Source organism: Clarias gariepinus, chromosome 5, assembly GCF_024256425.1.
Source record: "Clarias gariepinus isolate MV-2021 ecotype Netherlands chromosome 5, CGAR_prim_01v2, whole genome shotgun sequence".
Classification (NCBI taxonomy): Eukaryota; Metazoa; Chordata; class Actinopteri; order Siluriformes; family Clariidae; genus Clarias; species Clarias gariepinus.
This window is the reverse complement of record NC_071104.1, coordinates 36187194-36209626: the sequence shown is the minus strand read 5'-3', so window position 1 is coordinate 36209626 and position 22433 is coordinate 36187194. Positions and strand designations below refer to the sequence as shown.

The 22433-nt window shown below is 38.0% G+C and overlaps 1 protein-coding gene across 1 annotated transcript; it reads left to right on the top strand.

Annotated features, from left to right (window-relative positions):
* Positions 1-9123: 9123 nt before the first annotated feature.
* Positions 9124-18599, top strand: slc40a1 (solute carrier family 40 member 1). Its single transcript, XM_053496469.1, has 8 exons — positions 9124-9434; positions 9572-9639; positions 10162-10321; positions 10944-11059; positions 13303-13429; positions 14227-14475; positions 14806-15441; positions 16478-18599. Exons 1-8 carry the CDS (start codon positions 9407-9409, stop codon positions 16786-16788), a joined length of 1695 nt encoding a protein of 564 aa, XP_053352444.1. The 5' UTR covers positions 9124-9406; the 3' UTR covers positions 16789-18599.
* Positions 18600-22433: the final 3834 nt, after the last annotated feature.

The window sequence follows — 22433 nt, the reverse complement described above, 5'->3', positions numbered from 1 at the left end:
ATAAACAACAAGAGGACATGGATCCATCCGGCCTTGTATCAGCGGTTCAGGCTGCTGGTCATGATGTAACGGTGTGGGGGGGATTTTCCTGGCACACTTTGGGTCCTTAAGGCTAATAATAAACAGATAAAAACAAGTTTCTTAGCAAAGAAAAGGCATAACTGTTGTCTCTTATGTCAGCACTTTGTAAGAGTCCGAGGTAAATCTTCAACTTTAAAGTTTTCTAACTAAATTGTTTAGGACAAAGGAGTTTACACTTCATGTTTACTTAGTAATACTGTATGACAAGCTGAAATTTTTCGTCTCGTCAACTTCAAGAAAGAGTTTTTTTTAAAAAGCATAACAGTTGAGGGAACGTGTGTTTATACCTGCTATACCATACATGATTATAGAACATTCCAGTGTTCAGTGGGAACAGTAACAATGCATCATGTTGAGGCATACAGTATTGCACCGTAACAGCATGACTACGTTTCTAACGCTGCTGCTAGGCAACCACCTACTAGCTTTAGCTAGCTAGCACATTAGCCACTGAGGCTTTTATACAGAATGTAAGGACAGTGCGCATGGAAATTAAATGCCGAAGGTTTTTTTTAGAAACATGGTGAACGCAGGATCAAGTAATTGTATTAGTAGTAGTATTAGAATCAAGTAATTTGTTTAGTTAATATTACGTACATTAGTAAGCTTTAATTTGAGGAATTTCTTGTTTACCGTGGCAACCCATGATACTGCAGTGTTTGTTTAACTACAATTCAACTTTAAATTCAGCTCATTAAAGACTAGCGATACCCACCCAGTGCTAAAACCCCAGCCAGATAAAATGGGAGGGTTTGCGTCAGGAAGGGCTTCCGTACGGTGGCCGTGAAGTGCAAAACAAAAACAAATTAACAAAACTGAAAACAAAATAACAAATTCAAAAGCAAATTAACAAAATGGAAAACAAAATAACTAATTCAAAAACAAAATATCAAAACCCAAAACAAAAAATGTTTTTGTTTTTGTTAATTTGTTTTTCGTTTTGTTAAGTTGTATTGCACTTCTCGGCCAGTCAGATATTAGTTTCTTTGTTTTCCATTTTGTAAATTTGTTTTTGAATTTGTTATTTTGCTTTGGGTTTTGTTAATTTGTTTTGCACTTCACGGCCACCGTACTTCCGGCATAAAAACTTGTGCCCATCAGATGGTCCACTGTGGAGACCCGAAAGACCAACAACAACACTGTCCACGTAAAAGTGCCAGATAGATAAAGTTTTAGCCTCAGTCATTTCATAGTTGGTTCTCACAGTTTTAATCAGTACAGAAATAAGTATCTTTATATAGAGAGCTTGAAATTTATATTATCAAAGTTTTGAGACAATCTGGTCACCAAGCACATTCGGAAATATTAATCTGTGGACTCGAAGACTTAAATATTTTTTAACTTTCAGAAAATGTAATTACACATCATTAAAGTGACAGAATCGGCCAGTCTTAAGCCTGAGCGCTTAAATCTAAGTGCAGGATGCGTATTTGTTTGCACATATCCAGACATTCTTTCCCAATCCTCTCTTTTGCAATATTCTACATTCATAAATAACTCACAATCATTTACTGATTCATGGTGTTTGTGTGTGTGGTGCGTTCGAGTTCGCTCGGGTTGTACTGTGCGCTGTAGTCCAGTTGATCCCAGTGCTTCTTTAAAAGGGCTTAGTGGTTGACCACGTGGCCCGTGTTTGCTCGAGTGACCCTTCTAATGTCACAAACACGCTGGTTTGCTTAGCCTCAGTCATGGACAGAGTGTAGATTTCTCTATTGATTCTCCGCACACCTGTGTAACGTCTCTGTTGCTGGATCCCGTCCACATTCAAGAGGTTGCTCTATTTAAAATGATGATTCAGCTTTTTTCTTCATGAGAAAAGCAGAATTGAAAATACGAATTTGCTAAAATGAAAAAAACAAGGAGGACACGTTTTTATAGACTGCTCAGTTTGAAACAACCACTTCCACATGGAATAAATTAAAATGAAAAAAAAAAAGAGAAAAAAACATTTACTATCACATGATCAACCAAGACACCTTGATCTATACACAATCGGCTAAAATAAGGCCTTGTGCTGGAGAACAACATCACAGTCACCCGCCTGAGTAATCTGTTTTTTATTTTTCAGATTTCAGGTGTATTTTTAGTGCTGTGGTCACCGAATGTGGCCACTGTTTTATTCTATAACCACAGCCAAAGGTGTCATTGTTTGTAAAGAAAAACAACAAATGCTCACGACCAGCAGAGACAAGGAGACACTCCAGCGCAGTCGTTTCTCTTTGTTGGACAGCATTGCAAAAGGTAACTTCACTAAACCACGAACCACAGGATGAGAACTCATATTTCACCCTCGTGCTTACAGCATTCTTACAGCAAAAGGCTGTTTTGAATAAAAGCGCTGTCAGTATTTAAGTAACTGAAAAAAATCACAATACTCTCGCTAAAGGGGATAAAAATACTAAATATAATGCAGAGTAACAGGTAATGGTTTGAGTGATGATGCCGGGTTACCAATTTGAAAAAAAAGGATTTAAATGTGTTCAGCTTGTCCATAAACATATTTTTGTTTATGACCACATCTTAAGCACAATTACTATTTTTAATCTATTTACAATTTACTACAGAGCAAAGGCAAAAAAAATGAATGAATGAATAAATAAATAAGTCGTCGTGCCTATCCGTGGTCTATACCAGGAGACTTTCGGTAGCACACGAGGCGGGGTACATCCTGGACGTGGTGCCAATCCATCACAGGGCACACGTTACACATTACATACACACACTCACACACTCATTCACACACTACTGCCAATTTGGGGACACCAATTAGTCTAATCTGCATGTCTTTGGACTGTTGGAGGAAACCAGAGTACCTGGAGGAAACCCAGCAAGCACAGGGAGAAGATGGGAATCGAACTCGGCCCCTTAAGTTAAGCTTAGCTAAGCTCCTTTCTGAAGTATAAAATAAGGGTAATAATTTAAGCATATTTCTTTTTTATTCATATTTATTTCTTATTAATAAGCTTTCACTTTTAAGGTCACTGACGGTCGTATAGGCATTTTACTGTGTATGACTGTGTATGTGACGAACAAAGTTTCAATTAGAATTTTGAATTTGATAACAGTGATACATGAAAGTAAATAAATAAATAAAGTGTAAATTCACAATTCCCCCCCAAAAAAACTTTGCTTTCCCTCTGACTGTGACAAAGCACTTGAACTGGAGACTCCTTCCATAAATGTTAAATAAGCACATTTTTCCTTACAGAAATCTTCTTCGTGTCAATGATTGCAAATGTGGATATACAAGAATCGATCGTTATAATATATATATATATAATAAATCAACACTAAGAGCTTTACTGTAGAGCTGCTGGTAAAGAAAATGAATCCATACATTCTGATTAACCAGATTTCAGAATGTGAGAACAGTGCGCTGATATAAACCTCATTATCGTATCACATGAGTTAAGTGCTTATAACATAGCTATAGAATAGTCAAGCGTTTGCACTTTCATGGAAGATCAGCACGGTCAGAGTGTCTGATTTTAAAGAAGTTAGGACACAACAAGTACAAACTAGTTTGAAACTTGCATTTAAAATACAGCAAAAGGGGAAAAGAAACAGGGAAACATTACTGATAACGGCCAGTACTTGTGTCACGTGGATCCTATACAGCATTTTATATGTAGCTATCTAAAAGGCATAATACATTTCAGTGATTTTGTTATCGTCGCTAGTCAAAAAAAGTGAAGCAAATAGAGGAGACGGGCTCTGCGCCAAAATATGTGGAAATGGCTGTCAGAGATCCAAACCTTCTGCAGTTCGTTTGTGTGTCAGAGAACAGAAAATATGTCCCAAAAACCAAAGAGGAGTGATACTGTATGTAGAAAGATCTGTAGAATTGTATAAGAGAGATTCGTACAGTACACTGATTTCTGTGCATGAAGATGAAAGCAACCATGCGCAAATCAGTCATGTATTTGCTGAGAACTGGAAAGGCTTGTAAAAAACAACAACAACGAAAAAACAATAGGAATCTGTATACACCCAGTAGAGAAAGTCGTGCCAGGATTATTCAGAGTTCTGAATTTCATAACAGACTGCAAGATTCTGTCATCCTTTCTTAGTGCATCTTAAGAGACTATACTTGTATAAGATTCAAATCCTGATGGTAAATCATAATTCACTGATTTTTTAAATATAACGTTGTAATCATTGGTCGATTTGGTATAAATTAAATGAAACACTTCAGGACAACCTTATTGTGATAGCAGTACAGTCCCACTTAATTTGTCCTTGATTTTTTTCCTCCCTATCACAGTACTCTGTCACTTATCAGTTCTACAGCAACAGTACTCACTATGTCTTTACTTAATCTGTATAACAATTCTGCACACAGTCAGTTGTTTCCATCAAATCAGTAAAATTGAGTTAATAAACTAAATATCAAACACCATTTTGTGAAGATTTTTTATTCTTTTTACATTATTATTACTGTCTTATACTCTATATAAGCAGTATATATAGTAAGATATAAGAGAGTAAAATTTGGATAATCATAGGTTCTCCTTTTTTTATGGGGATCTGTCACATTTATGAGAGCGATAAGCCTTTGTGTTTCCAGGTACAGCATCAATAAAAGGGCAGAGAGACCAGACATCTGTGTGGTCACTGATCACATCTGGGTGAAACCATTTCTGCTTGTTTATGAGTTTACCATTTGAAAGATATTCCCACACACACAGTGAGAAAAAAGCATGAAATCATGGAAAGAGAGAGAGAGAGAGAGAGAGTTAAAACACAGGTTTACCATTAGTGGCAAATCATGAACATACATAGACAGAATGATCTAAACATGACCTTTTAAATCAGTAGACATTTAAACCATTAGAAAAAATCTTGTTTGATGGTTAAGCAGTTTGTAATGGGGTTGTATTGTACTTCTGGTGGTCTGGAATAGTATATTTATATTATTCTAATGGTATTCACCTGTGCCATTGGGTCTTACTGGTGTTAAGAAATTAAGTAAAAATACTTTGATATAAGTTTGGCGATAAGAAACTGATGGAAGCCTATTTGAGTAAAGAAACCACACACACACACTTCCTGTTATAGTTTTGATCCCAATGCCTGACATTAGATTTTAAGTTAATTTTCTCGTTACTTTAACCAGGTACATGTACTATAACACATTATTTCTTACTTTCTTACTTCCACTTTCTTTATATCTTTATTATCTGTTATCTGTGCCCCTTTCATCCCTGTAAAAACGTCATACACAAATCTAGGCTTGTTACGCAGCTTTCATCGATGTACATTAAAACTAAATTATTGACAGTTTTAACCTGTTATCACTTTGGCTTGGTGTTGGTGCAACTTTGTTTTTAATGAACTGTATGTGTTCACCTTACTCATGCAAATCGAAAGAAATGTAAGGGCATGTTACTCAAAAAAAAAAAATCTTTTTGCCCTTATTTAGCCTTTACATATTAATATTATTTCAAATTTACTCAACTAAATTATGTAATGCAACTTAAAATAATTGTGTTTAAATAAATGTATTTAATGCGACTTAATGAGTCTAACATTAACACATCAGTATGTGTTGTTCTTTCTGTTCTTGTTTTTGCAGTTGTACTTACCGGTGCATATCAAACAATTTGAATATCATTGAAAGGTGAAATAATTGTGTAATTTAACTCAAAAAAGTCAAACTTTCATCTATTCTAGATTCATTACTCATAAAGTGAAATATTTCAGCCTTTTTTTGTTTAAATTTCATGGATTACTAATTAATGTCAAAATAGTTGGAGTAAATTATTATTCGTACAGTATACACACTGTGTATCTCTCAGTCTAGTTCAGTACACGCATAGAGAAGACTTCAGACTTTAGAGAAGTTTATATTCCACATAGTTCTCCCAAAAATGAGGGGTAAGCTACAGAGGTCATCACTGCAAGTTCTGGCTCTTCACAGAGAGTCATATTCAAGCATATTGAAGGAAAGTTGACTGAAAGGAGAAGAGTGGTAGGAAAAAGTGCATTAGCAACAAGGATGACCACATTGTTAAGCAAATTGTCAAGCAAAGCTAATTCAAGAACTTGGAAGTGTGAGGCTGGAGACAGTGCATCAAGGGCCACCACAAACAGACATTTTCAGGAAATGGTCTGAAACTGTTGCATCCCTACTATCATGCCACTACCGAACCATAGACAACATCACAAGTGTCTATGAATCCATGGTGCTTCAAGACGAGTATGAAGTTGGTCGACGATTGAAGGTGCCATGTCATCTGCTGGTGTTGGTCCACTATGTTTAGTCAGGAAATTCACCTGACCTGAACCCCAGAGAGAGTCTAAGGAGTATTTTCAGGATCAAGATGAGAAACACCTGACCCAACAACACGGACAAGCTGAAGGCTGCTATCAAAGCAATGTTGCTGTATCAGTGCCGTAGACTGATCGCTACCATGCCGTATGCTATATTGATGCAATAATTCGTACTAAAGGAGCCACAACCAACAAATAAGTGCATAAATGAATATTGTTTTTTGTTTTTGGTCTTGTAATTTCTTTTTTTAAATGAGCGACGGAAATATTCTAATATTATGAGAAACAGGATTTTCATGAACTGTTAGCCGTAATTAAACAAATGTAAACAAAAAAAGGATTGAAATGTTTCACTTAATTGTTATGAGTTCATTTTTTGAATGAACTTTTAAAACATTATAAAAATATTTTCCCATTGTTATAATTTTTATATATTTTTAATAATATATTATTTGATTGGATATTATGCCCTTTGTTTAAATATATTAATTGATTAATCTTTTTTTCATTTTTTTTAAGTAATAAAGAAGTAATAAGACATTATTATCTGTGTCATTATGTGAAAAAGACAAAGAGATATTATTAATGCCCTGAGCTGTGTCAGAAGAACACAGGACTTTAAAGTAGTGGCTTACGTCATTAAAATACAATGCACATTCCTGAGGTTCTCCAGGTCTGAGGTTGAGAAACTATGATCTCAGTGAGTATGGCACGGTGAGCAACGACACATTTCTTAGTAATCACATCAACACTGTTTGCAAACAGAAAAACTAGCCTTTTTTAATCACAGTATTTTAGCCTATAATTACAGTTATCATGTATTACTATAATACAGTGATCACTTACCCTGTTCCAGGAGATCTGCTGAAGTTTTTTCATAAAGGGAGATCTCCAGAAACGGGATTAGTAATAAGGGCTAATTATATATCTCCTGAGCTGCACTAATTATCATAAAACCTCATAATTGTTGACATCCCTTAAAAGAGTCGTAAATAATTTGCATTATACACAGTGGGCTTAATTAAAAGCAAATGATTAAATTTAGGCTTGTTAGAAAAACAAAATGTTTTTTACTTTATGTATAATATTCTATGTATAATTACATGCTCATATTTACTGTAAGTTTAAGACAAAGAGTTAATGATGACACTGCATACTTCCTATCTATGCAAACACTAGCCGCCAAACAGAATGTCTGTTTTACTGGTGGCTCAGTGGTAGGTTTTTTACCTGCTATGTTGAAGGCCTGGGGTCCTATTCAATAGACAAATTCCAGCCACTGCATGTAGTACCAGTCTTAAGCCAAGATAAAATGGGAGGGTTGCGTCAGGAAGGGTATCCGGTGTAAAACCTGTGCCAAGTTGTGTGCTGATCGAATGATCTGCTGTGGCGATCCCGCGAGGGAGCAGCTAAAAGACCAACACTATGCAGTATATATATAGATTATCATTGTAGCCAGCAGATGAATTGGAATATTGGAACAGATTCACACAGGTCGCGACCAAAGCAAGAACAAAATAGTTTTTCTTTAATGGCTTCCTGCCTTTCTGAAGTATATTATGAGGGTAATAATTTAAGCATACAAAACTGTTGCAACAAGAATGCATAGACAAATCATCAAAATATAACAAAACATTACTCAGGAAACTGTAACAATAAAGCAATGAGTTTTTTTACAATCTAGTTGTTGTTGGTCATTTGGCTGTTCTTTTGGAGGGGTCGCCATAGCAGATTTTCCAATCTACATATGTCATGACTTGACACAGGTCCTAAGCCGGATGTCCCTCGACAAGCAACCCTCCCATTTTATCCAGGCTTGGGACTGGCACTGTATCCAGTGGCTGGGATTTGGTAATTGGGTGGAAATCGAACTCTGGCCTTGCACATTATAATATTTTTAAGTTAAGCCTTTATTTGTCACATATACATTATAGCCATGATACAGTGCCCCTGGAGCTGACACGGTTAAGAGCCTCACTCAAGGGCCCAACAGTGACAACCTGGCTGAGCTGGGGCTCAAACCGCTGATCTGATCAGTAACTCAGAGCCGTAACACACTGAGCCACCTTCTTCAGATATTTTTACATTTTTGGTTCAATGGGTTTCAAATTAAATGAAGGAAGGAAAAAACATAGCACTATTCAAATTGTAACCTAAAAATTGCATTCCTGAAGCCTATCCCAGGGCACTTAGAGCATGCATCAGGGTACACCATATTTGGGGTGCCAATCCATCACAGGGCACAATTTGGAAACATTATTTTTGCCCAATCTGTGGGAGGAAACTCACCAAGAACAGAGAGAACACGTGCAAGGCCACAGGGCAACTAAACATGCAAAAAACCCTTTTAATTAAAAGCAATACTTTTAATGCATTTCAATGGTTTAAACAAGTTTTTGTTTCAACTGGTTTCTAATTAAGTACAGAGAAAAAAAAAACAGAAAAAATGGTAAAATCATTGAAATGCATTAAAGGAAATGTATTTTAGGATTGTTGTTGTCAATGGGATGCCAATAATTCTGGCGTTTACAGAGATAGTCCCAGAGCCCCCCGTTATGTAGACCTACAAAGCATTGAAAGACTTCCTACATAAAGATGATTGTGCAGAAACAGCACTGGAGGAGGAAACAAGACAATGACGCAGCACATTTCTTTCCTCCTAACGAAGCCTAAGTGGTAAACAAAGCACCGTGCACGCGCATTCTCTGATTAGCTGGTGTGTGTCACGTGTCCACCCCGTGCACGGGTGCGCGTTCATAAATATCGTCGGCAGCGCGCAGGAGCGTGAAAGCGCTCGGAAGTGTCCTCTCGGTATTTCGCCTTGTTTTGGGCGACAAAAACCTCGAAAAAAGGTTTAATTTCTTTCCGACTTCAGCTACAGTGATAGCTAAGTTTGGAAGGAGCGAATAGAGGGGAATTCGTGCTGTTCGGAGGAATTTAGTTTTGTATATTTTGCTGGGAATTATTCGATTGTCCGCAACCCTGACCAAGGATTATATTTATTATTACTGTTATTTTCTTTATTGCACAAAAAATATAAAGTGAAATCAAAATGGAAAACTCCAAAAAGGGCTGCTGTGGTAGGTGATTTTTAGTTGCAAAACAACCAATATAAAAAAAAACAAGAAGTAACAGTATTTATATAGTGCTATGTTTGTTTGTTTGTTTGTTTGTTTATTGTTTTGTAACAAAAAAAAGTAACATTGTTTCCTTTCAGATTCCATGCGTAATTTTTTCACCTCTGCGAAGTTTCTTATCTATGTCGGACATGCACTATCCACCTGGGTGAGTTTACTGTAGAATTAACTAATAATAAACAAATAAATCCATATAAGGCATTCATTTTATATCTTTTTTTAAATGTTTATTTTATTTATTAACAAGCATGCAACCTATAACTATTAAAGATTATTAGAAAATAATCTGCAGTTAAATGTTGGTGATTAATTAAATGAATGTGTTTAAAAAGATAATGCATTTTTTAATTTTATTTGTTTTTTATTATTAAACACATCACCCTTTAAAATAACATTATAAAAAATTTGCCAAGCATTTTTTCCTTGGTATTGTTATTAGTATAAAAAAAAAAAAAGGTAATTATACACTTAATAACCTTTGATTGTACAGCTTAATGGAATAAAATCTTATTATAGATGTTATGTCATTTAGATAAAAATGTAGGTATTTCCATGTTAATTAGGTTAAAAATATATATTTTCTGAACTAAAACATAAAACTTTTAGACCAAGAACACGCCTCGCTGTCCCTCAGCTGTAATCTGACATGGTGTTTTTTTTTGTCCTGCAGGGGGATCGCATGTGGAACTTTGCCGTGGCTGTGTTTCTGGTCGAGTTGTACGGAAACAGCTTGCTCCTGACTGCCGTGTACGGCCTGGTGGTGGCAGGATCGGTGCTGATCCTCGGAGCCATCATCGGGGACTGGGTGGACAAAAATGCTCGACTCAAAGGTAAAGGTTTCCCACTTTTCAGTACACACTCAGGAATAATAAAGCAATATCAGACGAGAGGGAGTGCTGTACTGCTTGATATAGCACGGCTGTGGTGGGGTCGTAGGCACAAGGGACACAATATCACTTTTATACAACAGTTCAACAAACGCCAACGAACTTACCGCAACTAGTGGAGCTGGCGAGCAGCAGTCAGTGTGATTAACAGATGTGATTAGCCTTGTAATTCAGCCTTGTATTAGGCGTTAGTTAGCTTTTTAGGTGTATATTTTAAAAAACTGATGGTTTAGAGACAATTCGGAATGCCTTAGAAGCAATTGTGACAGCATTGTTGGTTTTGGCAGGCAGCTGCTCTCTCATCAATACTGACCTACTTTATCCCATTCTGCGACCGACATTTAGTGTAATTAACGACTGTGAAACACCTGGGACCTGGAGTGATACATATCGTTAAACGCCCCACCTTCAGTTGCATTATTGTTAACTGTCACCCCTATGGGAATTGTCCATTCAGATTACTTGGTCAGAACTAACTGTTCTATTATATAAATGATTGTAATATCTAACATTCAATCGAACAATAAATACAGACTTCAAGGTGTTGATTAATATTTGTTTCCAGTGGCCCAGACGTCCTTGCTTGTCCAGAACTCTTCAGTTATTGTGTGCGGTATCCTGCTGATGCTGGTTTTCCACTTCAAAGACGATCTCACACACCTCTACAACGGATGGCTGCTGGTAAGTGTTTGATTACTTGTGGTTTTAAAAGTTAGCAGTAAGTATAATACTTAATTATAACGCATTATAACAGGTTATGTGTTATTGAAGTAGCAAATAGCATTGTATTGTAAGTGTACACTTTTTAGTATTCTGTGTGCACACATCATTTTGTAGCTACCTTGGTGTTAGGTTCAGTTTTTGGGGTTAATAGTTTGTTTAAAGTTTAGTTTTCTGAGTTTTTGTAGCGTTTTTAACTACAGTTTGGGGGTTTAGCTTTTTAGCTTGAATTTGAGTATGCTTAGCTACAGTTATTAGCTTTTTAGTTCAGTTTTGTAGCTACAGTTTTTAGCATTTTAGTGTTTTTAGCTATAGTTTATGGGGTTAGTAGCTTATTAGTTAAATTTTTTGGGGCTATAGTAGTTTGTAGCTACAGATTATGAGATTTGGTAATTTTCTTAGCTACAGTTATCTTTTTAGCAGTTTTTAGCTGCATTCCTGGGGTTTTAGTAATCATATAAATTTAGAAACATAAAAAAGGTTTCTTTCTTTTCAACTAGGCTGGATTTAAAATAACTAAAGTCAAGTTCTTGCAGACAAGCTCGTAGGTTAAAGGGCAAATAGCAGCCCTCTTTCGCATGGCAACAGATATGCAGCACAAGGCATTCTGGGTCACTGACACCTTATCTTTATATAATGGATCGTCCTGTGTTCATTTCAGCTCTATTTTATACCCTTATATTAAGAATTTGTTATTTATATAAAAGTATATCATGCAGTAAGTACAGTGGTATCTCTATGATTTAAACTGGGTTAAAGATAAGGTTAAAGAGGCTGTCCCACTGTGCTGTCAGCAGAACACAGTGACCTCGACGTGTGCAAACGAAGCATTTTTTTTAGCAATGGTATTCGCACACGTCCCTGTTTTACACAGGTGTAACCTGACCACGAAGGGGGAAAAAAAAGGCTCTGACTGTAAACTGGCTCATGAAGGTCCAATATAACGCTGATAGTGTGCGCCATTTTAGATAAATGGGGCTGTTGTTTTATTCTGTGGTTGAATGTACGCATTTATCCACATTCTAACGTGTATTATTATCATTAGCATTGGATCACACGGTTATGAAATCTTGTAGATTACTTATGGTGTATATTTATGAGATACGACTGATAAAGGGCTTCATGGAATATATAATGTAAAAAATACAACACCATTATTCAATAAATCAGCCATCTGTATTATTATTAGTAGAAGTATTAATAGTATTATAGTATTAGTAGTAAGATAGTAATAATATGTATGATAGTAGTTGTAGTAGGGGTAGTGGTGGTGGTACTGGAAATAATGGTAGTAGTAGCAGATGTACTGTAGTCGTGGTGGCAGTAATAATTAGTAATAACTAGTGTTGTTATAAGTAGAAATAGTAGTAGTGGTCATACTGGTAATAGTGGTGGCACTTATGTGATGGCAGTAGTTGTAATGGTAATATATGTAAAAGTATTAGTATTCTTATTTCTAGTATTTGTAGTGGTGTTATTAGTACTAGTATATTAAATTGTAGAATTAGTAGTGCCGGTATTATTATAAGTCGTAGAGTGTTAGTAGTAGAAGTATAATAGTAATAGTGGATGCCAGAATATTAGTTTGTTTAGCACTTGTAATAAAAGGGTCAGTGATATTACTTGTAGTAGAACTAGTAGCCGTTAAAACTAATGGTATTAATTGCCATAAGGGTAAAAATAATACCACTAGTACTAGTTGGAACAATAGTATTAGTATGGTTAGTACTATGAATAATAGTGTTAGGGATTTGTATTAGTCAAAGTAGTAATAATAGTGTTAACTGTAGTAGTGGTAATAGTAGTAGTAGTAGTAGCTGCAGTAGTGTTGGAAGTAGTCATAATTGTAGTTGTTGTTATAGTGTTCTCAGTACTAGTAATAATAGTGGGAGTAATAGATCGTTAGTATAATCTATTCTATATACTATATAATAGATGTGTGCTAGTAATAGTTGTAGCAGTTGTTGTAGCGGTAGAAGTAATGCGAGCAGTAGTGTTAATACTAGCAATAGTAATTTGTAGTGGTAGTTGTAGACCCAGACCTAATAGTATTAGGATTATTTATTAGAGTAATAATAGTAGTTGGATAGTAGAGATATTGTAGTCTAAGTTGTAGTGTTAGCTATAGCATTTCTTCTAAGAGCAACAGTCAGTACGGACTGATGTATCACCGGGTTGTTGTTGTTGTTGTTGTTGTTTTACAGACGTTTTGCTACATTATGGTTATCAGCATCGCCAACATTGCGAACCTGGCCAGCACTGCCATGTCCATCACCATTCAGAGGGACTGGGTTGTGGTGGTGGCTGGAGAGGACCGCAGCGCCCTGGCAGGTCAGAAGTCCTTTTGTTTTTACACCTTGTTCTTAATGCTCAATAACACTATGTTTTAGTATTGTAGTGTCATTTAAATAAAAACAGCTGTGTCATATCTCTTCATATTTACATTTTAATGATGTGAAACATCCGGAAAAGAAGCTTGTACTTGTTATCACTTTTGTTATAGCAGCTATAAACAGCCGTTCCATCGTTAGACTCTCTTTGTAATAAGACAACAACAACAAAAAAAAACACACACATGATGTCATAGTACCGAGAAGAAACCATATTTTTTATAATAAACCAATGCAAAACTTTAAACACCGAAATCCAGAAGGTCATTTCCTCACCATGATCATCATCTGGAACAATTTTGGCTTTATAAAAACTCAAGATAATTACATTTCCAAGTTAAATTGTAGTTTGTTAATCACTTTATTTGGGAGCTATAAACCCACTGCTTCCAGTGCGGTCATACAGACTGTAAATTAAAGAACATAATCGTATTCAGAAAGTTCATCCCCCAGAGGAAATAAGGATTATAAAAAGTTATTATAAGATAATTTGTTGTTTGGATTTATTGTATTTGAAGTGTTTTTCTGGTTAATGATTTTCCGAGAACAGGATGACATTAGGTTTAATTCTTGTGTAACACAAAGTTCATCTTATCTGTCACAGGCGAAGAACATAAATCTAATCTTGTTAAGTTTACATCGTGGTAAAAAAAAAACACCTTGAAATTAAAAATACATTTTCAACAGATTTTCAATTTTTATCTTTTGTTTGTTTGTTTGTTTGATCTTCTGTTTCAGACATGAACGCCACAGTAAGAATCATCGACCAGCTGACTAACATCCTGGCCCCGATGCTGGTGGGACAGATCATGGCGTTCGGTTCCCATTTCATGGGCTGTGGTTTCATCTCGGGCTGGAACCTCTGCTCCATGTGTCTGGAGTACTTCCTTCTGTGGAAGGTGTACCAGAAGACGCCAGCGCTGGCCATCAAGGCAGGACAGAAGGACGTTGGAAACCAAGAGATGCAGCAGCTGAATGTTCAGAAAGGTAAGATTTTAAAGAAAGACAAATTTTCCACAGTTTGCATTTTCTTCCAGTGCTTGGTGGGTTTCCTCTGGGTACTCCGGTTTCCTCCCAAAGCCCAAAGACTTGCAGATTAGCTAGTGTGTGAATGCGTGTGTGAGTGTTGACCGGAGGTCCTACCATGCTTGTAAAAATGGGAATGAATCGCCAATCAATCAGACAATCGTCACCATTGGCTCCCATGGTTTTTAGTTGGACTACAGAGGTTCCTAGATGGACGGATGGATAGAGAAACTATTTTGCTTATATCACTTTGTCTCTAGTGATACGCTTTCTCTCGTGATTTTCTTTCAGAACTGCAGAATGGTGAAGGCCTGGCTGAAGGTTCGCAGCTGATGAATGAGGGATCTGTGGTGAAGTCAGATGCAGAGGAGAAGCAGAGATGCTGCTATCAGATGTCTGAACCCATGCGCACTTTCCGTGACGGCTGGGTCGCCTACTACAACCAGTCCATCTTCTTTGCCGGGATGTCGCTAGCCTTCCTGTACATGACCGTCCTGGGCTTCGACTGCATCACCACGGGTTACGCCTACACACAGGGTCTGAACGGCTCCATCCTCAGCATGCTCATGGGAGCTTCGGCCGTGTCCGGGATCTGCGGCACCGTGGCCTTCACGTGGGTGCGCAGGAAGTGCGGCCTCATCCGCACCGGGTTCCTCGCCGGTATGGTTCAGCTGTCCTGCCTCATGCTCTGCGTCGTGTCTGTCTTTGTCCCAGGAAGCCCCTTCGACCTAAGCGTCTCGCCCTTCGAGAGCATGATAAGCCATCTGCTAGGGAACACACCCCTGCCCGAGGCTCCCACCATGGCAAGCTTGATCACCACCGAATCTTCAGTCAACATCACCACAATGCAGGCGGAGGAAGTCCCGCAGATCAAGTCATATCTGTCCGTCAGTCTTCTCTTTGCTGGAGTTATTGCTGCTAGAGTGGGTATGTAGACTTTTTTATTTTAAATTTTTAATAAAATTAATTTTATTTAATAAAAAAAAAACATACATAAGGCGCATACAGTGCAGAAAGTTGAATAAGATGAAGGTAAACTATACCAAGACTGCGAGTTGAGTTTGTTGTTAAAGAAATGCTCAACTCATTTTATAATTCAGTCTAAAGAAAGAAGAAAAAACAATATATATTTCTTCCTTTTTACTCTAAATGCATTTCTTTATAGATTTTATTTTATCAAAGTATCACTATGACTGATGATGATGTGTGCTTTACTCTTTTATTTCCATCTGCTGTCTCTGGAGACATAACGAGTTAAATTGGACAAAAAACACAAAGTGACATTAAAAGAACTTAAACAAAACAGTAAAAAGAAAATCCACAAAAATATGTATTTTGGTTGTATTAAAAAATGGGGGATATAAACTTTTGCACTGAGTTCCACATATTTTATCTATGCTATGTAAGATGGACAGAATGTGGGTGCTTTGAAAATCTTTATTATTTTTGTTAGTTTATAAAAAAAAAAGAAAAAAGTAAATTTTTCCATCATTTAAGAACATGGTAATTCTTAAACAAAAATAAAAAAGTAAAATCTAATCTGTCCTCAAGATTTCGGAAAAGTCACGGCTTTACCTCTGAGTGTTTGCTAACACTGGAGACTCCTTCCAAAACCCTTCCTCATATCCACCTGTTTTTTTTTTTTGCTTCATTGTTGTTGAGTGTTGTGGATTGTTTATTGTATTCATCCTTGTGAGTGAGTTTTAGTTTAAAAACGATCACGTATTTCATTAATATCTTTCCCAAACGTGCGTCACGTAAATGAACACCGTGCTTTATGGAGTTATCTTAATTACTGGGTTATTGGAAAAAAACAGCAATCGGTAGTCAACTGTCAGGGTAACACCAGAGCTGTAAAAGTCAACCTTTGAGGCCAATCATCATTCATGTTTATGTGGCAGTAAAACAATCCAAAGAGCTGTGTGACACCAGCTGACCGGTTATTTCCGCCGCTCTCTTTCAGGTCTTTGGTCTTTCGACTTGACCGTGACCCAGCTTATCCAGGAGAACGTCGCAGAGGCAGAGCGAGGGGTCATCAACGGCGTCCAGAACTCCATGAACTACCTCTTGGACCTGCTGCACTTCATCATGGTCATCCTGGCGCCCAACCCCGAAGCTTTCGGCCTGCTCGTGATCATCTCCGTGTCCTTCGTCGCCATGGGACACATGATGTACTTCAGGTTCGCTTTCAAGAGCCTCGGGAACCGGCTGTTCCTGTGCTGTTCGCCCGAGCAGAAAACGGAAGCGTACTCTCCATCACTTCCGTCTGTGTAGACCATCGAGAGGGAACGCGACGACGTGTATTACTCTAAAACACCGTGCAAGGGACTCGATTATACTAACCACTCTTGCATAGCCAGTGTATCTACTCATATTTAGCACTGTTCATTTCTACGCAAAGGAAAAAAAAGAAAAACGCCATCACTAGTTTTCATTTTATTGTGTCATGTGACTTGTATTTATTTAGCTTAGCTAGTGCATGCTTTATAAGTAGAGTTTTAGCAGTGTATTGTTACTTAATGGTTTTTTTTTTTTTTTTTTTTTGTCCCTCACAGTTCAGGGGTAAAATGTCGCAATCAGGAATACGTACGATCTACAATTTGATATTCTATCTGATCTGTAGTGGTGCTAATGTGTTACTGCGAAAGCTATGCACTCACTCAAATGTTTATATTAAATCCAAAGATAATTGAAATACGCTTTAGGGTGAGAGAGCGAGGGAAAACACCCATCTGCCTTGATTTATACATTCCAGCTATAAATAGATGACAGTAATAATAATAATGATAATAATAATAATAATACAGTATAGTCCGAGAATAAATAGCCTTTTTACTTTCTAACCAATCCCATGACAACATTACTTCAAAAGGTTTTTTTTATTCTTTTGATCTTTCATTTTACTCTTATTTTCACTCAGATAAAAAAAAAATTCTGCAGTGCATTAACCTGTGATACATTATAGTATTTTATTTTAAATTTTTGTTTCTATTTTATAACCTGTTGCACATTTTAATTTTTTATTATTATTATTATTATTTGGACCATTTCGTTAACCTGCACAAAATCAACTTTGGATTTCAGTTGAACAAAATCATGTACTTTTTTCCCCCATTTTTTTTCCTTCCGCAAATATTTCAAACACAAGCACTTTAAGTGGTCAAGAATTAAGCGCATCAATGCACATTCAGGTCTGTTTAACATTTTGCACGATTTCCCGTCAGAGCAGAGGACCAGCTGCCCAAATCCTGTTTTAATAATCCTTTACAAGGAGGAAAAAAAAAAAAAAAAGAAAGTGTTCGCTTGTTCAGGAGAAATATAAAGTAATAAAAATAATCACGTTCTGTCTAGAATTCATTGGGTTTTCTCAAACACAAAGTAAACACTGTGCATTAGTTTAGGCTGGAGGGATGAGCTGAACAACCTGCCAAACCAGAAAGTGCAGATGGCAGAAATGCTTTTCTGCAGGATATTTTTTTTGAGAGCGCGTGTGTGTGTAATAACGAAGGTTAGCGAGGAGAACAAGTCGGCTGTAGAGGATGCCTGGAGGCAGGGAGGGCGGGCGTTCTTCAGCTGAGTGCTGAGTCAGCGCTGAAGCAAATGAAGGGCAGCTGGACTCTGTGTGTAGACGCAGGTGTTTTTTAACCCAATGCAAATCGGCCCCAGGACGCGAGCACATATCCAGCAACAGGACACTTAAAGATTGAGATTGTTCTTTCAGGACTCAGACATTTACTATTTACTACTTTGCCGAATGTTTGTGATGAAATATGATGTTTCTGTCTTTGATATGACGGTTTTGTACATCTGTAAAGTTTTTGTTTTTATGTATACAAACATACATCTAATACATATGTATATACATATCTATATCTGTATATTCTAATGTTATGTACTAGTGAAGAGTTAATCTTTCCTGCTCCTGCTGATTGTTTATAATGTTATAGTGTTATAATGAAACATCAGTGTAAAGTGCTGTACGACACACAGAATGGAAGGTGATGGAGGAACAGCAAACAGCTCAGGTGTTGTGTGTGTTTCACATGCTTGCTTTCAAAACAATTTAATAAAGATGTTTTTATCCATTCACGGCCATGGCGTGATTTCTCGAAGCACCAGGAAACTAAAAAGCTGATCTGATGGAAGTTTAGCCCTGGCTGGAGTCCACTAAAAGTCACGTACCCGAAGATCTACTTCCAGGATCTTAGGCTTTGATCTCAGCACACAATGTGGTGGCCGGTTCATGTGTGAAAATGATTCCTCATTTTTCCTCTTCTACGATCTGAGTTCTGGAATATGTCCATACCATCAGGGAAGTTATTGATGTGATAACCTGGTGATTCAGTACATTCAGGTCGTCAGCTGACTTAATTTTTTTGCCACATAACGTTACTGAGTCTCAACCTGAGCAACGGAAGCAACCGCAAATCCTCCAGAGGGTGGTACAGTGCATCACTTCATGCAGTTCCCTTCTCATCCTGACACGCCCATCACTCTGGAATAGGCTCAGGCTGGACACATCAGATCACATGACCTTCTTCCATAGCGCCAAAGTCCCATATGCTCCATAGCAAACTTTATTACATTGTGTGTATGGAAATGCTTTTAATTTTACTATTTCACATTTAGGACACCGTCATTCCTGACCAAATCTTCAACACCATTTGCAGAAATGCAGCCCCAATGCAGGAAGGAACCTTCACCATGCTTTGCTGCTGCTCCAGACACTCATTACTGTAATGTTTTCCATCACTTCCTCGCTGATGGCACTGCTGGACCTCTTCCGATGTCAAAGGAATGTAAGCATGACGTGTCTTTCATCTGCTGCACCAAGTTCCCTTGGGCGACCACTTCGTCTACAGTCCTCAAGAGTGCTTTTTCCTTTGTGCTTCAGTCTGCTTTGGAACCTTGCTGATGAAGTAGAACTGCGCTGCGCTCAGTCCTGCCATGACGTATGACCTGTGAAACGAACGTGTCCTCCACAACCTCACCTTAGTAGCAGACTTTGGCGGTTTCTCAACCAGGTTTAAGCCCCTGACGCTTGATGATCATAAGCACCTGCTTGGTATAATTGGTTAATTAGACTAATTGGTTAATTATACATGTCTAATAATTAAAATTCATTAGGATGTGATGTATATAAACACACTGCCTGGCCGTAAAAAAGTCTCGTACCCTAAGATCTACTTCCATAACCTTTAGCTTTGATGTGGGAAACAAGCAGGAGTCTTTGAGGAAATGCTGGCGCGAGACCGACGTGCTGAATCCTAGTGTTCCAAGGTCCACTCACATTTACTTAATCTCGAGATAAACATAAGAAAAAGATAAGATAAAGACACTAAGTGTCTTTCTCTCAAAGACGTGACCTAAAGAAAGTGATCATTAAAGTCTGTTCAGCCATAAAACGGGGTTTATTATCATAAATAAAATGCTGGGATGTCAGAAAGTGAAATGTGTTTTTTTTATTGAGGGTAAATATGAAACTAAATTCTGTGTTTTTAGGAATCTTATGGCAAAGATGAACATTGCTTTTATGGTCTGTGATAAAATTGAAATGAATAGACTTCTTTATTGTAAAAGCAAAGCCATGATCTGTGATAGGATGCAGGGTATCATTTTGTAGGGTCACTTTGGCTCAAAGTCGACTCTTTCGGCTTCCTAAAAACCGAACCCACTAGGTTCGAATCCCACTGTGCACACATGGGATGTGATCCATGCAGAGCATAGCGCTTAAAGAAACTGCCGCTATCACCCGGGTGCGAGACCCCACATCCTCCCTGAGACCCTGTAGAGCCAAGCACAACGGGGACTGATCAGAAGGTCGGCGGTTCGAGCCCCAGCTCAGCCAGGTTGTCATTGTTGGGCCCTTGAGCGAGGCCCTTAACCCTGTCTGCTCCAGGGGCTGCTGTATCATGGCTGACCTTGACCTGCGCTCTGACCCCAGTTATGCTGGGATATGCAAAGAAAAAATTTCAAACAAAATTTTCAGACAAAATAATGGCTTAACTTTCATGACATTACCAACAACAACAAACATTAAAAAAGGTAATACGTCTGCATTGGCTGGAAGAGTCGACTTGTTCACGACCAGCACATACACATCAGCCAGTGACCTAAATTCCACTGTTCTTGAACAAAGTTCACAGTTGGCTCGAGATGCACTCCATGAACTCCTGAAGTGGCAAAAAACATGAAAAGCTTCACACAGCAGTGACACCGTCTCAGTTTATGTAATGTGATGTTTGAGTCCCAGCTGTGTCTTTTAACCAGAATGACCTAGTCTTTAAAAAAAAAAAAAGACACATTACAGCAGTGGTCGACATGGCAACCGCACCAGGTGTGCAATTTGTAAAAAAAAAAAAAAACACGTCTGCAGCAGATGCATGCTTTCTGTCCGTCGGTATGTATTTTTGGAGAAAGTTATTAGCTTGTACTCTATAGTACTCCAATTTTTTTTTATAATATCCACTGCATGGCTAAATATCATATAAAGACATTTTAAATTAAAATGAAAGATTGATTATTGCGATTGGTCTTTGGGAACAAAAGTGACTAATTCATGCATTCTTTTATCTTCTACACGGCTTATTCTGTACAGGGTTGCAGGGGGGCATGGGGGAGGCATCTAGGGGATGAGCACAGGGTACCGGTCTATCAAACCCAGACCAAAACTGTGGTAAGACCTTTGTTCTGACAAACAGCCAAACAAGAACATTGACTGTTACTAACCTTGTACTTAGACTTACTTTACAGACACATCACACTTGAGCACACATTTATTCCCAGCTGGACATCAGACCACAGCAGTTCAACAAACATGCCATTTTTTTTAAGTGCAAGTATTATGCTGCTTTTTATAGCTCTATTGTATACGACTATCTGATCACTCAGTCTCACTCATACATCACACACTATTTATACTGTTCAGGGTTGCAGGAAGCCTGGAGCCAATTCCAGGGGACTTGGTGCACTAGGCAGGGGGGACACCCTGGACAGGGTTCCGGTCCAACACAGAGTAGACAAGCACACACACTCACTAAGGGCCATTTGAAAATGTCTACTTTGGATTGTTGGAGGAAACTGGAATACCCAGAGAAAACCCACCAAGCATGGGGAGAACATGCAAGCTTCACGCACACGGACCCACTGCGGGAATCGGACCTTCAACCCTGGAGGTGTAATCACACATTTTTTGGAAAGATGATCTAATAAAGATGCTACTGTAGAGACTCAGACGTTGCAATACAATCAATATATTAAGTGTCCCATCAGGGAAATGTCCAGTCTATAATACTGCTACTGGTTTTAAGGTCGCTGCCTGCTCTGTCACCCCAGCCAACAGTCAGTCTGATTATCATCTACTGGCCTACTGTCTTCCTCCCGAGTACAAGCAGAAATCTGCTAGGCGTGGTGCCACCACCCTGACGAGATAAGACCATGGAGGCTAAATGAAATTATAAGACAGCTTTGATGCATGTGGGAAACTACAGTCGTTGATGTAGATGAGCTCTCTGCCCCTGACAACATATGACTTTTTGGAGCAACAAACTCATCCTGAGCAGAAGGAATCAAAAGTTAAACAGTGACAAACCGTGAATTACCTAAAAATTCAGGCAGGAAAAGGAAGTAGTGACATGACCCATTACAACACGGCCAGAAACACACAAAGGAAATCAGAGTAGCCAAAAACAACACTAAAACACGTCTGCAATCTGGCATCTGTGCGGCCTCCAAGTCCTCACCATCTAGAAGAAAGCATTCGTTCAACTATGGAAACTTGTGCCTGGAAGGGTCTTCCTGCTTCCCAATATCCTCTAATGATCCATGAAGATTGTGTAAGTCTAATCTTTAAGACTTGACAAGGTCTTATCCTCCTGTCTGAAAGTCAAATGCAGATCAACAAGCCTCAGTCTACAATC

Excerpts from the sequence above, each read along its gene's own strand:
- slc40a1 (XM_053496469.1), top strand. The coding sequence starts at position 9,407 with ATGGAAAACTCCAAAAAGGGCTGCTGTG. Across the intron at positions 9,435-9,571 it reads CTCCAAAAAGGGCTGCTGTG|ATTCCATGCGTAATTTTTTC; the intron begins GTAGGTGATTTT and ends GTTTCCTTTCAG. Across the intron at positions 9,640-10,161 it reads GACATGCACTATCCACCTGG|GGGGATCGCATGTGGAACTT; the intron begins GTGAGTTTACTG and ends TTTGTCCTGCAG.